Source organism: Panulirus ornatus, chromosome 9 (genome assembly GCF_036320965.1).
Source record: "Panulirus ornatus isolate Po-2019 chromosome 9, ASM3632096v1, whole genome shotgun sequence".
NCBI classification, from domain to species: Eukaryota; Metazoa; Arthropoda; class Malacostraca; order Decapoda; family Palinuridae; genus Panulirus; species Panulirus ornatus.
In genome coordinates, this window is record NC_092232.1 from 54,460,489 (window position 1) to 54,474,635 (window position 14,147).

Here is a 14,147-nt window from a genome sequence, read left to right on the forward strand (position 1 = left end):
TCTGAGAAACGCATGCTTTACCGTTTCAAGTACCATCATAACCGTTCTTTCATGACTATCACTGTTTATTTGGGTTAAAATTTTTGGAGGATTATACCCATAATCATACATACATTTACTGCATCAGAAAACTGAAGTATGGTCCAGAATGCACCACGTGACAGCTTCAAAAAATTCCATTTCTTCCAGCAGTAAGCTGGAGTTCATGGAAAACTCGCTGAAAGTATGATTCAATCTGGATTTCACTGTGATCAGATATTGCTAGATTTCATACATCTAATACATTGTTATGGTATGTATATCCAGAGGGTATTTTCTAATGGCAGGACAACAACAAAATAGTAATAACTTTATACTGACATGATTCAGTATAAAGACAGCAACCTGTTATTGTGGTGAAATCAGTCACAACTTGGCCACACTTGGGTGTTGTGACTGGTGCACCACAGACAATAACAATATGTAACCTTATCCCTGAAAAGAATGTCACTGAGCATAGTGGTCATGTCCAAACAGTTAACACTTATTAGCATGGGTGACCCAACTGCTTTAAGAATACCAGAGCATACCTGAGGGCAGTCAGTCAAGCTGAGAACAAGCCACCGACAACAAATGCACTACTTTGGCACCTGAAGTCTTAGCCTTGTGATTCCAGATTCCAGAAGCCCTTGGGGCTTATTGTCTCACCCCTCATGGCCCTATTTGGCAGGAATTACAACAGACATTGTCATTGCCTGTCTCCATTAGCAGCTCAAATTAAGGGATGTATAACCTTGCCTTCCTAGAACACAAAGCAGGAACAGCAACTGCCCACTAACTTGGAGCCTTGGCTCGCCTCTCTCCTGCAGATACTCCACAAGACCTAGCAAACATGTACCTCTTGTGCAGGATGCCTACATCACCTTCTGCACCTGTATATACATTGTGGGACCCCTGACAAGCCTTCCTCTATCACCTCACCTTACCACACTTCACCTCACCTTCTTACTATAATCCTGTACCATTTGTATCAGCTCATCATTACTGTACTCCCATCCCCCCCAAAAAAGTGTTGATGCTGTTGTTGTTTCTCATGTTTCTGTACCTCTCTTAGTGTCCACAATTATAAAAGAAGCATTTGATATATAAGAAAGTCCTTTAAATTTGTCACCCACAGAATTGAGTGGGAGAGACATGCATAGTCATTCACACTTTCCTACTTGTCAACTTTCCTCAACCCATCTATATTCATCTCTACTGTCATAATCTACTCCATAACACAGTGGCATCCCATATTTACCTCTCCACCCTCTGTTTCTTTAACAAGTTGAGGCAACATTTTGTAGTCGTCTTACTATTCCAGCAGCCTCTCAGCTGCCACCATCACGGAACAAAGGGACACTTCTAGCCTGACCTGAGAACCAGCTTTTCCATTCCCCACCAGAAATGGATGACCAGCCAACTACATTACCTACTGTCTGCATTTATCGTAAAAAATGGGTAGACAGGAGCAGAGCAGTGACAATATTGTGTCATTACACATGTCTGGCTAAAGCTTTCTGACATCGCCCTGACGTGGTTTTGAAATCAATTACAGCTCACCACATCTGGATGCTGCAACTGCTCCTTCATAATCTTCTCATCAAGCATCTATCAGTAATGCTATGTGATCCCTCCTTGTCTTCACAGTTACAAAAGCATTAGACAAACAAGGATGCCCAATAAATCTATATAACTTACTGACCTGAAGATAAAACTGGACGTTGACAGCAAAGCCAGCCATATCAACAGGGAATTTTCTGCCAGCGATCCAACCATCATAGAAGCCAATGAGCTTCCCATCAGACACCACAGGTGAAGACACCCCTAGCTGAGTCACTAGACCCACAGGAAACATGGACACTTGCTTTGTAGTACGGATCTGAAGGAACAGAGGGCATTACTACTCATAGGTTCAGCCAAGAAGTAATGTATAGACAACATATTAGTTTACATGAGCAATAATAGGCTTTAAGATGTATCATAAACAGTAATTGTCCTCCTACTTATGTAGTGTGGATGGTAAAGAAAAGACTGGTGTCTTGTAAAAGGTGAAAGTGTATTACATACTCTAGAAAATGGGGACATATTTGCGGTAGAAACGAAGGATAAAAAAGTGTACTGTGTAACCAGGAGGAATAAGAGCAGTGGAGATACATGGGATACTTCAAGGAAAGAGGAGGAAAAGTGATGCATTCTCCACAAAAAAAAAGAGCTAATAAAAGGTACACATAAGGAACATATACAATACAGATAGTGTAGATACAAATGATGCTTTATGTAGACAGTTGGGGTACATGGGTTAATATGAAGACAAGGGAAAGTGATGCCATGTAGACAGTGAGGACATATAGGTTACTGTTTAGACAATGGAAACAAAAGAGGTAAAAAGAGATGAGTGTGATGGTTATGCATACATGGCTACCTTTGTAACTTTGAGGACTATGAGGAAGAGAAAAAGAGATGGTTTAATTGAAGACATCAAAAAGAAGAGGAACTTGGGGTTGTACTGTGGAAGAGATATAGGTAGGATCACAGGCAGCCAGCATTTGAAATGAAAGCCAAAAATAAATACAACAAGAAAAGGATGGGGAAGTGGAGAAGCTAATACCCTAAGAAAAGGAGAGAGGAGCAGAGAAACTAATATCCCTAGAAAAGGAAGGGGTAGCAGAGAAACTTTGAAAAGAATATTGTCAATAGTGCAGGAGTAAATTCAAAACTTTTTCTTACAACAGAATTATATTGATAGCTTATGAGCAGCATAATCAGGTTAAGGAATTCAGAAGATAAAGTCCTACAGGTTGATGTAAAGCTATGTAAAAAGGAGAATGACAGTTTCAATTAACATTTTCACAGAACACACTATTTCCCCAATATCAGAAGATTCGAACGGGAGGACTCGAAAAACATTCATATTTCTCAAAAAGACATAAGCAAACTACTAAAAGGGCCTTTACTAATAGTACAACTTCTTCCCTTAACCAGTACTGAACAAATATATATTCTTAGTGTGATCACATATGATTCCATTAAAAAAAATAGGTACACATGATATTATGAAGGCAGTACTGACAAGTGGTGCTACGTGGATAGTTGGGACATGATGATATGTACAGTAACACAAGTTATACTTTGTAGATAATAAGGAAGAAAAATGGAATCATGTAGACATTAGAAGCAACAGAAGTAATGCAAACCAAGGTGATTCATGGTATCACAAGAAGTGTGGAGATACAACTGGCAGCATGTAGACAATGGGGACCCATGTATCATTATGCAGTCAGTGATAATACAAGTGGGGCAACAAAGAATGATGACACGAGTTACTCTGTAGAATAATGAGGCACAGGTCATACCATGCAGATATTAGGGGTCCAAGAAGTGTTATGCAGGTAATTAAGACACGATGCACTGTATATAATGGGGACAAGTTGCACCATGAAAATAAATGGTGGGGGGCTGAGGGGTGCTTTGAATGACATAATGTACACCAGACGAGTACTCAGACAGCTGGGAACATATATCAGAGCATGAAATATAAAATCTTTTGAAAACCAGTCACTGGTTTCAAATGCACTTTCTATTGTCAATAGCATTTGTCTCAGCTCTTTAAGGGGTAGAACGCGAGGTAGGGAAGGATGGTTGTAGTAATTCCACTATCAAAAATAGCCTCAAAGGGACCAAATGATCTGTTGTTGTTTGAATTTCTTTGTAAATCAGCTCACCTTTAACATGTCATGACTGAAGGCTGGAGCTCACCTCTTGGAAGATGCGATAATCATAGGTGTTGTCGTCATCAGCAAAGTAAATGACACCTTCTTTGGCGTGAACCTTGAGCCACTTCAGGCCAGCGTTTCGATTACTGACTCCACGGGGCTTGTTGGCACCCTTGTAGCGCCGCGATGCTGTGCCTACCACCCGAGGAGTCGAGATGCCAGCCGAACACAGAGCGAGTATGATTCACCACCAGTTGAGGTACAGCAGCAGCAGCAACAAAAGTACATACAAATATATCGCAGTTTAGTCACTACTGTTATGTTTTTATTGATTCTCATCTAAGATCTCATGCAATTACTCATCTATTACATTTCTTAGATTCTTGAATTACAAGTGAAAAAAGAAGCAAGCAAAAGAATGCAGCTGAAAAAGACTTTTGTACATGGACTTGCATGTTAGGTGAGTTGAAAATGATGCCCTACTCAGTGAGCAGGACCTATCAAAATGAAAGGTCGAAGGAAATACAAGAGTAAAGACAGCCACCGGAAAAGGGAAGGTATGTGAACTAGAAGGGCCAACATTAGCAAGTGGGTAACAATTAAGTTTTCCTCCAAACATCATACACAAAGATCAAAATGCATCAGGATCATTTATTTGATGCAGCAGTTACCGAGTGAGTTTCATCCATATTTTTGTGTTTTAGTAAGCCTTGACCTCTAAAGGCTAATGATGCTTGTCACAAATTTGTCTTTGGTGAAGTGTTTGGGATGTGAAAAGACATTATTAACAAATTATAAGAACAGTTCCTGAAATACTGCCAATACAAAAAAAAGTTTTAAGGAAGTCTTTGACTCCTAAAGAATAAGAAATGATCAAATAACAAATTTGATAATGGCATAGCGTGGGGGTATGTAAAGAAAAAAAAAATGTGCTCTTTTTTATGAATAGAAACATGGCAAAGTTATGATCTTTTTCCTTCCAAAAAAGGATAATGATACTGACTCTTAAAGAATGCAAGAAAGGGTTCAGATCTTAAATATACTCAAGATATTGTGTAGGACTGGTGGACAGGTATATGTATGCAGTGTTTCATCTGAACTAATTGATATTGTAAGGAAAAGCAGCCTAAATATAATTCTTTGGGGTGTTTGATCTGTGACTCCATAAAATCTTCAAAAATAGAAATTCAAATTCATACCTGGGCATACTAATCCAAGGTATGTACACTCCTACCAAGTTTCAAGTCAATCAACCCCAATATGCTAAAATGGTGTAAAGCCTTGATTGTTGGGAAGAAGAAATATATCAAAAACAGTGTTTCCCACAACAGTGAGAGGGACACAACTACAAGAACATGCCATGAACTAAATGAAGTTTTTGAATCATGAGTCATAGAAAAACCCTTTTAGAATCCTTATTAAAGCATTACTTCCTTATCAACCTTGAATATCAAAAATCAAATGCTGCCAAAGGTTATTAGATTTTTGTATCATATCTATGAAATCTAACGACTGGCCCTAACATCATCGTCTCCTAAAATGAGATTAATCTAATGTCCGCTGTAGCTAGTTGTGGAAAATATTTCTGCTCTCTGTGTCTTAAGAGCAATGTACATTCTAAGAAAGTAGGTAGTGTCCAAGCCTGGTCTTAATTAGCGGGGAGGATCCAAAGATGTAGAGAAATTAAAAAGATTGCATCTTATTCATGAATGATGTAAATGAGGATGGTTTACTGAACAATGATATTGATAGATGAATGAATGAATTCTAAGTTATCAATACTGCTAGGATGTGAAATGACTTCATTTCAGAGGAAACACAGTAAAAAGAATTTGTTAGAATTAACTAACATCCACAAACATTATACATGGCTGAATAATACAAAATTATGAGGTCAAATTATGCCATAATTCATTAAACTCTTTTCATCTGTCGCTCAGTCCTACTCAGATTTTGAAAGAAATACTTCCAAAACAGTATGTAACACTAATTAAGACAAATGATAGCTTAAGCAGAGAATACCACTAATTTTGCATTATACTGATAATGATGAAATTGAGTGCCAAATTATTAGGTGAAAAATAAAGACTCTGTGTATGACTTTGTTTACCAATGTGTGTGTGTGTGTGTGTGTGTGTGTGTGTGTGTGTGTGAGAGCAGGCAGAATACACAAAAATACACTGTTCCTTTCCTGGGTTATATAACAGTTTCATGAAATCAATCTCCTAAAACCACCATATGTAAGGTTTGCAGCATCATATTCAGAGGTCATACGCCCAAGGAGTTAATTAAGTCCAAGCATTTTCTCTTTCTGGATTCCAAGGAAGATCTGAGAGTAGCCTCCATACTCAAAACCATTTAATAGTTGGCGAATTCGATTAGCTTTCTTCTGACTTCTTTAAATGCTGTATGGCCAAACACATTTTCAATCGTTCTTCACTTGGTTAGCTCCTTTACTCCCTCCTTTAATCCATTTGCTGTAGGAAGACCAAGCTTACAAAGCATGTTCCATTAGGAGACAAGCTTCTCTTGGTAAAGCATAAGAAAACTTCCTTCTTCATGTATGAAAATGCTTTTTTTTATCTTCTCAAACATGACATTCACCTTTGCTTGAACCTATGCAGTATGAACTAATGTTCTCAGGTAAGGAAAAACATACACTCTTCGAACTTTATCTTCCTGGCTTTTCTCCAATACTCTTGGTATCTTTGATAACAAAGAATGGTGTGTACAATTAGAAAATGGAAGCTTTGTTTACATAAGAAGAGAAAAATGGACTGCCTCTCACAAACATGACTTTTATATCTATACTTTGATCAAGTATAGTATGCTTTTGTGATATAATTTTCTTTGTTCCTCCTGAAAGGGGAAAGGCTCAAGGTATGACAGGTATATTCTATAAAATCTTATGAAATATGAAATTTTATGTACAATTTTGGAGGCAGAAAGAAATGGAGACAGCAGATAATAATTTTACACTTTTCAACCAGTAGATATATAAAAAGGAACACAGTGCACACAAGTGCTGTTATGCCACGCACATCAGGAACACAAGTCTTTCAAATCGTAATAAACTTGGTAGTGTACATATCCTCTTGAAGCCTCAACAAACGTGCTCACTTGTATTAAAGACAAACACACCTGTGCATATTGCTTGAATACAAAGACATGCTTCTCCATGCTCTATGCTAAAGGCCTGTACAAATATGCATTACCATACTGTACTGTACTGTAAAACAACACAGAAATACTTCTCTGTAGTAATATCATACTCCCTAATGCCAATATACACTCAGATATACATAATAATATGCACATATTAATGGAGCTATGACGTACAGAAACACTGACATAATTCCATAAAGACACAGGTAAGGAGAAGCGAAGTGGGGTCCGGGCTCACCGAGGAGGTACGTGTGGGGGACGCTGCAGGAGTCGAGGAAGGCTAGCACCCTCCTAGTGGGGGCGACCGCGTCCTCTACCACCAGCCAGTGCAAGTTGGGCACCAACATCAACGTCTGGGAGAGCCGTGTCAACTCAGCCACCTGCATATAGTATGGTGCCTAGAGCAACAGCCCACTATCACTCAAATGGATGCTTAAGAAGATCGGACCTTGGATAATACCGAGAAAGGGGTAGGGTTCCAAAGGTTGTTATAAAGTGAAAAAAGATATACTATTTTAGCTCACCTGATAACGAGGCCTCCTGGAGGTACAGTGAACGTTATATGAGTGACTTACAGCATCCATTCCAAAACTGGCATCAGACAATTGCATTTATGGTTTCACATAATCAGGAAATAAAGGAAAATATCCAGCAGACACACGGTATATATTATAAAGTTGTCTTAATCTTTCCTTGACATGAGATGTTTGGCCTTATACTGCCTTTCATTCACTCCTTGTCATGAGATGTTTGGCCTTATACTGCCTTTCATTCACCAGGCCAAGAGTCCATTCTTCAACTTAAGGTTTGCAAGATCTGTGATTAGCAGTTTAATGTCACTTATTGTGCAACAGAGCTAGAATGAGATTACATCGATATTCAACGCTAATAGCCCATTTAACATCTCTTCGCCAGGAAGGTACGTCACTTCAGGTACTTCAGCTGAGTGGTGATGGATTCATTCAATCTTGTTTCAGAAAGCATTTATGTGGCGTGAATGTGTGTTGGGGCGAGAATGTGTTCGTAATTGTGTGTTTTCATGTTCATATGTCCATATGTACGGATGAATGTGTATTGTGTGCTTTCATGTTCATATGTCAATATGCATGGGTGAATGTGTTTTTGCATATTGATGTAATAACCTATCTGTACTGTAAGAATAAAGGACTTTACTCTCATGGGCCCTATCTCTTGAAATTTCTCTCCTGTCATGCAGCCTTTTAGAGTTGTATATACTGTCAACATTTACCATTTTACTGCTTAGCTTACTTCATTCATTCACTATATTTTTGCATTTTCGATGAACTCTTTGCCTTCACATTATTAAATGGGTTAAAAGACTTGAAGGCTTTTCAATCACCCCTTACTTTCCTCTTCCTATTGGCAAATTTTAGGCCTCTAACCTCCTCTAACTGTAACCCGTCCCTCTTAAGTCTGGTACCATCATTGTTACCCTCCCTCCTCTGGGCCTTCTGCTAATTTCCTTGTGACTCTTTTAAGTGTGGTGAGTAAACATGAGAAGCATGCTCTAGTTCTGGCTACTATACGCCATGAATAATTCACTGAATATTTCATTATCAATAAATGGAACAGCAATTCTAATACTTGCCAGTAGAGTTCGTCTCTTTTACACAGCTGCAATGGAAGGCTAAGTGCAACAATTCTGTCCACCTTCGAGGCGAGAAGAGAGAAAGGTGACCTGAGTGCAACGTTCGAGTTTCTAAATCAAAGGGAGGACCTAGACAGTGAATATAGTTCTTTATGAGAAGGATTACCTAAAGTCATCAAATGCCATGGCAACAGGAAGATACGGAGGAAGCTTGGAAGAAAGGGTCTGCAAAGAGGTGTTTGGAATAGACTATAAAAACCTGGTTGTTGGAGTTTGTGTAAGTCCCTCTGTAAGATGAAGCAATTCTCATTATATACGACATTCTTCACGAATATAACATCATAAACATATGGAGAGTCCAGTCTTTTCAGCAAGTTATTCTCAACTATGAAAAAAAAACTGACCTTGGATAATGCACTGCGGCCTCCACTTGTAATTATAACCCACTTCAAGAATTGCCAGTGTCCTTTGCTTCTTCCGCTGAGGCAATTTTCCATGCATTAAAGGAGTTTCTCCTTTTTTCCAACCTGAAGCTCTAGCTTCTCCACCAACTGTGTATGTGGCACCATGTCAACCACCTGACCTATTCTCGTTTGTTTACGTGTCATCCTTTCTCTGATTAGTGGTGTTTCTCACTGCAGTAGTTCCTCCTTCGTAAGTCGTGAAGTATTTGCTTTCTGATTATCTTTTCTGATGTTTAATGATTCTTCCAATCCATGGCTCAACATTTTTTCCTGTTCTGATATCATTCAACCCCAGATTCGTATTAAGCAATGTCAGCATTAAAGAGAACCCATATACTGAGGTTTTCAGGGAGATTTTTTTTACCCTCAGAAAAATACCAAAAATTGCAGGTAATAAATAGTTCAGGGTATTTTTCTAGACCACAAATCCTTTTGTTTTATAACATAGTTAGTTGTACGATAGCAATATAAGAGTTGGGGGCCCACAAGTATTCCAAATAGTTACATACATACCTGACTCCTAAGGGGCACACTTGACATCCACGCTACACATCTGGCTCCCACACCATATACCTGACTTTCGTGGGTTACATTTGATTCCCACGTGATACATCTGATTCTTCTGCAACACACGACTCCCAAGGACACACAAAACACTGCTTCGCTAAACATCTGACTCCCACGCAACACATATGACGCCTAATAGACTCATTTGCCTCCCACACTACAAGCCAGACTCCCACACTTTACTCCTGACACGCACAGAATACTTTCCATACCCATGGGGCACATCTGACTCCGAAATAGTAAACCTGACTCCCACCTCATACAAATCTGACTCCCATGCAACTTACCTGACGCCCACTCCACACATCTGACTTTCACGCCGTACACCTAAGTCCCTCACTACACACCTAACTCCCACCGGACACATCTAACTCATGCTACACGTCTGACGCCCACGGAACACAACTGACCCCCACGGGACACAACTTACTTTCACGCCACAAACCTGACTCCTGCGATACAAAACTGACCCCCTGAGGACGCACCTGACACACGCAAAAAACTGACATCCACACTAAACACCTGACTCCCTGAGACACATGTCTCCCACTGGACACATCTGGTTCCTTTGGTACACACCTCACTCCCATGGAAGACATATCTGACTCCCATATCTCATAACCTACACCAGACACACTTGATTCCTAAACTATACACCTGATCAAAGGAACACACCAGACTCCCACAACACACCAGACACCCACAACAAACACCTTCCGTAGTCCCAAGGCACATACCTGACTCTCACGCTATATACCTGAACTTCCAAGGCACACACCTGAATCCAGACTTCCTAATCCTTTATGAATTATTTTGAAATATTTAGACGAACCTTAATATTTATGAATCATGTTCGAAGAACGCGCTCACAACGGTTCATTATGAATTCCGAGTGTAAATATAGATAATTAGGTTGTATGAGAATTTTAGGTTAGAAAAAAAAAAATGGAGTTAAGTCTTCAATCGTTTTCCTTCGTTTTAGGTTATCAAGTCGGTGTGGGGCAGGGCTGCAAGACTGGGTTAGGTACCCGGGACTCTCCCCTCATCTCTCTCACTACCAGTAAAACGCAACCCTGATACCGCTACCGGCCAGACACGACAACAGTCTCAAGCTGATACCACGGCGGTAGGGCCTGAAGGGGTGTGGGGTACGGGGAGGGAAGGATCTTCACTGGTGGGGAAGGAGGTGGTGATGGAGGTGGGGCGTCTAATGTGCCAAGGGAGAGGGGAGGGGACGGTGCATGGAAAAGAGGCTACGGGAAAGGGGCAGTTAATATGCCCTACTTGTCGTAAAGTGGGGCGTCGAATACTGCATGAGGATGTTTACCGATCATAATGGGTAGCAGTGAGTGTGGGAGGCGGCTAACCTCACGCTGGAGAGGTCATCTCTGGCTGTTCTACGTTTCATCAACACTGTAGTGTAGGCTTTCATCCTGGGAAAACCATTCACGGGAATGTCTTCTGCTGGGGTCCTGCACTCTGACACACACGTTATCATTGCTCAAATGGACTTCCTTGGTGTAGCAGTTAGCGTTGCTGACCTCAACACAGAGGAGAAAATAGCAGGAGGTCACGGGCACTAACACATGGTCATAGCATTTGGTCATCAATAAACCGAACGAACGTCTGAGTATTTTTTTTTTTCACAAGGTTGCCGCTGTTCTGCACCACTTCGTCTTCATCATCCAGCAGTGGGTCAAGGATGCTGTATTTGTCTAGGAATAACGATTGGTGGAAACGGTGCTGGCCTGTGGACTGGATACTGCGGGAAGGATGCGGTATCCTGCCTGGACCACAGGATTCTTGGAAGACCAGAAGTTGAGGACTAAGTTAAAGAGTTACACGGTGAAAGGCAAGACACACGATGAGATCACAAATACTCGTATTCTTTCAGAAGATTGTACTAGTACGAATAAACACTTGCGCGTACAAGTACTTAGTCCACAGACGGATGGTGCATGACCCTATACAGACAGAACTTGAGGAAGGCTCCAAGGACGGGACGAGTCTAATAATCGAATGGCAACGGACAGAATACTCAGCCACGGACGCCACGCTTGGCAAAATCACGGCAGATTCTTAAGTACGTACGAGGCCAGGGGTGTAGTATTAAGGCGGGCAGACAACAGCAGGAGACAATTACTGGACCAAGGACATACTACAAGGCCACGGACACAGTATTAGGGCCAGGAACACTTAACTGGACCAAGGATACTGTTTTAGGAACAAGGACATATCCACGGGGACAGGATAAGAGAAACTAGGAACACATTGCTTAGTAAATGGGTCAGGAGCAATATTCTCACACCCAGTTTATACAGACAAACGGACATCAATAACCTCGCGAGTCATTAGAACCACAGTGGTATAGTGAGGCCCTACCAGGCTCGACCGATCAGCAACACCATGTCGCCCTACCGCTGGCATAAGGGTCGACCAGCGGTGCCCCCTCCCTGACTTGACTGCAGCAGTGAAGGACGGGTCGATCCTGCCAGCTCCCCCCCACCCCAAAGCAGCCTGCGTCTCCCTGATAATAACTTGAGGAGTTTTGTCGCAGAGTTGCGCCTCCCAGGATTATGACACATTGCCTGAGTAACTTGTTCACGTAATATAGTCTCAGATTATTTAGTGGCAAGAAGAGACTTGGTTCAGGGTATTTCAATCTTATAAATTCGTTTCCTTTATATATATATATATATATATATATATATATATATATATATATATATATATATATATATATATGTGTGTGTGTGTGTGTGTGATTGTCCAAAATGTTTACCAAATGGCGTCCTAGCTTCGTCTCTTCGATGTATATCAACTGACTGTTATTTTTCTCACTTGTGTCTCCCCTGATGATGTGATTATTACACGAAAGTGCACTTGGGAACTTTTCGTGTTTCAATTTCCTCGTGGACTCATAGGAATATATATATATATATATATATATATATATATATATATATATATATATATATATATATATATATATATATATATATATATACAAAGAACCGAACACACTAATCAGCTGCCCTGCATTCTCTGCACATAGACGCACACACATCACAACACTTTATGTCCTGTGGCCCCAACCGTTGGACGTGGCCAGCTTCCCGAGCGCTAACAGTGTTCAGGATGACCCCTGAAGAAACACGGAAACCATAAAGATGACGAGGAACAGGAAGAAAAAAAAAAAACACCATCCCACACTAAACCATATACTCAGCCAGGTGGTCCCTCAGCATCTGTCGTTCAATGGTAATTGACTCGCTAGAGCTTCGTAGAGCCTTTCAGAAAACCACGAAAGAAAAAGGTAAAGTATATAAGAGGCAAATTAATATACTACTATACTACCTCAAGTAGAACTTCAGTACCTTCTCAACACCTACAGTGTTAGGTTAAGCACGAGAGACTTCCTCCGGAGGTTCAGCGAGGCCAGAGTATGACAATGATGCCACAATCAGAATGATGGAAACAGACCCAGACAACTACCACACCACAACCTTCTTAGAAATCCTCGGGGAACTATTTCAATGAATTATGAACCTAAGAAGACACCTTGAAATCAACAACCTCTGTATATCTAATCAATACGGCTTCCTCAGGGGCAAAAGCACCACCTCAGCGATCACGACTGTGGCAGAAAAAAAATCGCTCTCTCTAGATGACAAGGAATAAATTGCACAGTTATGCAAAGAGACACACAAGTCAAGCCTGAGCCAGAGTGTGGACGACACCCGGCCTGTAATACAGACTACTCAAACTAAGCATACCCGGGATCCCAGACAGACTACTGTGCAATATCAACCAAATTCTCTCTTACTACACGGCATACCCACAGGGCAGCGTCCTATCACCAACACTATTTATAACTTGCACAGTTGACATTCCCTCACCAGTTAGTGCTATGAGCGTGAAACATCTTCTATGCTGATGATGCCATTCAAATAATAGTCTCTCACAACTCTTTTTCAGAACATAATCGTCTAGTACAATAAGAGGCAACCAGAGTAAAACAAATTCGAAAAAGACTGTTAGACAAAATCGAACATAGATCTACCACAGGGGCGCTTGGAAGAAGAAAACTCAAAATGGTAACCTGGCAGCACACACGTGCAGTCGCAGAATCCTGGGTCACAATACCACCACCAAGATGTATGACAAAGGAACATATTAATAGGAGATCCGCACAAGGAAAAGCGGACCTGACCAGTGTGTACAGGTTCTGACACCTTACAGAGATAATATCAGTACTAACCTACTCACTTATACCAACGTTCTTCGTCCTCAAATCAAGCATGTTGAAGTCACAGAGCATACAAAATAAGGCTATACGATTCATCACCAATGAAAAATACCCCAACACTGAAAACACCGCAGAACAGCTTGAACAACTGAAGATTAAACCAGTCGGTTTATACCGAAGAGAAGCAGTCCAAAGAAGTATGGTGAAGACTTGAGGACAACGATGATACAAACTACAGACGAATCCCAGATCTGGATATGAGTACAAACATGGAACACCCATGGTTGCCTGGAAGCCTCAAAGCACTCAGGGAGGCTCCAGAGATCCATCGATGTAAACAATGAATAATATCTAACGTA

General features: G+C 40.7%; 1 protein-coding gene across 4 annotated transcripts in view; it reads right to left on the reverse strand.

Annotated features, from left to right (window-relative positions):
* Nucleotides 1–14,147, reverse strand: part of LOC139750430 (galactosylgalactosylxylosylprotein 3-beta-glucuronosyltransferase 2-like) — a 230,734-nt gene that overhangs the window by 25,174 nt on the left and 191,413 nt on the right. For all 4 annotated transcript variants that reach the window (XM_071665227.1, XM_071665228.1, XM_071665226.1 and 1 more), the window contains 3 exons: nt 7,138–7,279; nt 3,778–3,929; nt 1,724–1,900 (listed from right to left, as the gene is read on the reverse strand). In XM_071665227.1, coding sequence (XP_071521328.1) covers nt 1,724–1,900; nt 3,778–3,929; nt 7,138–7,279 — 471 coding nt within the window. The remainder of the gene's footprint in view (nt 1–1,723; nt 1,901–3,777; nt 3,930–7,137; nt 7,280–14,147) is intronic.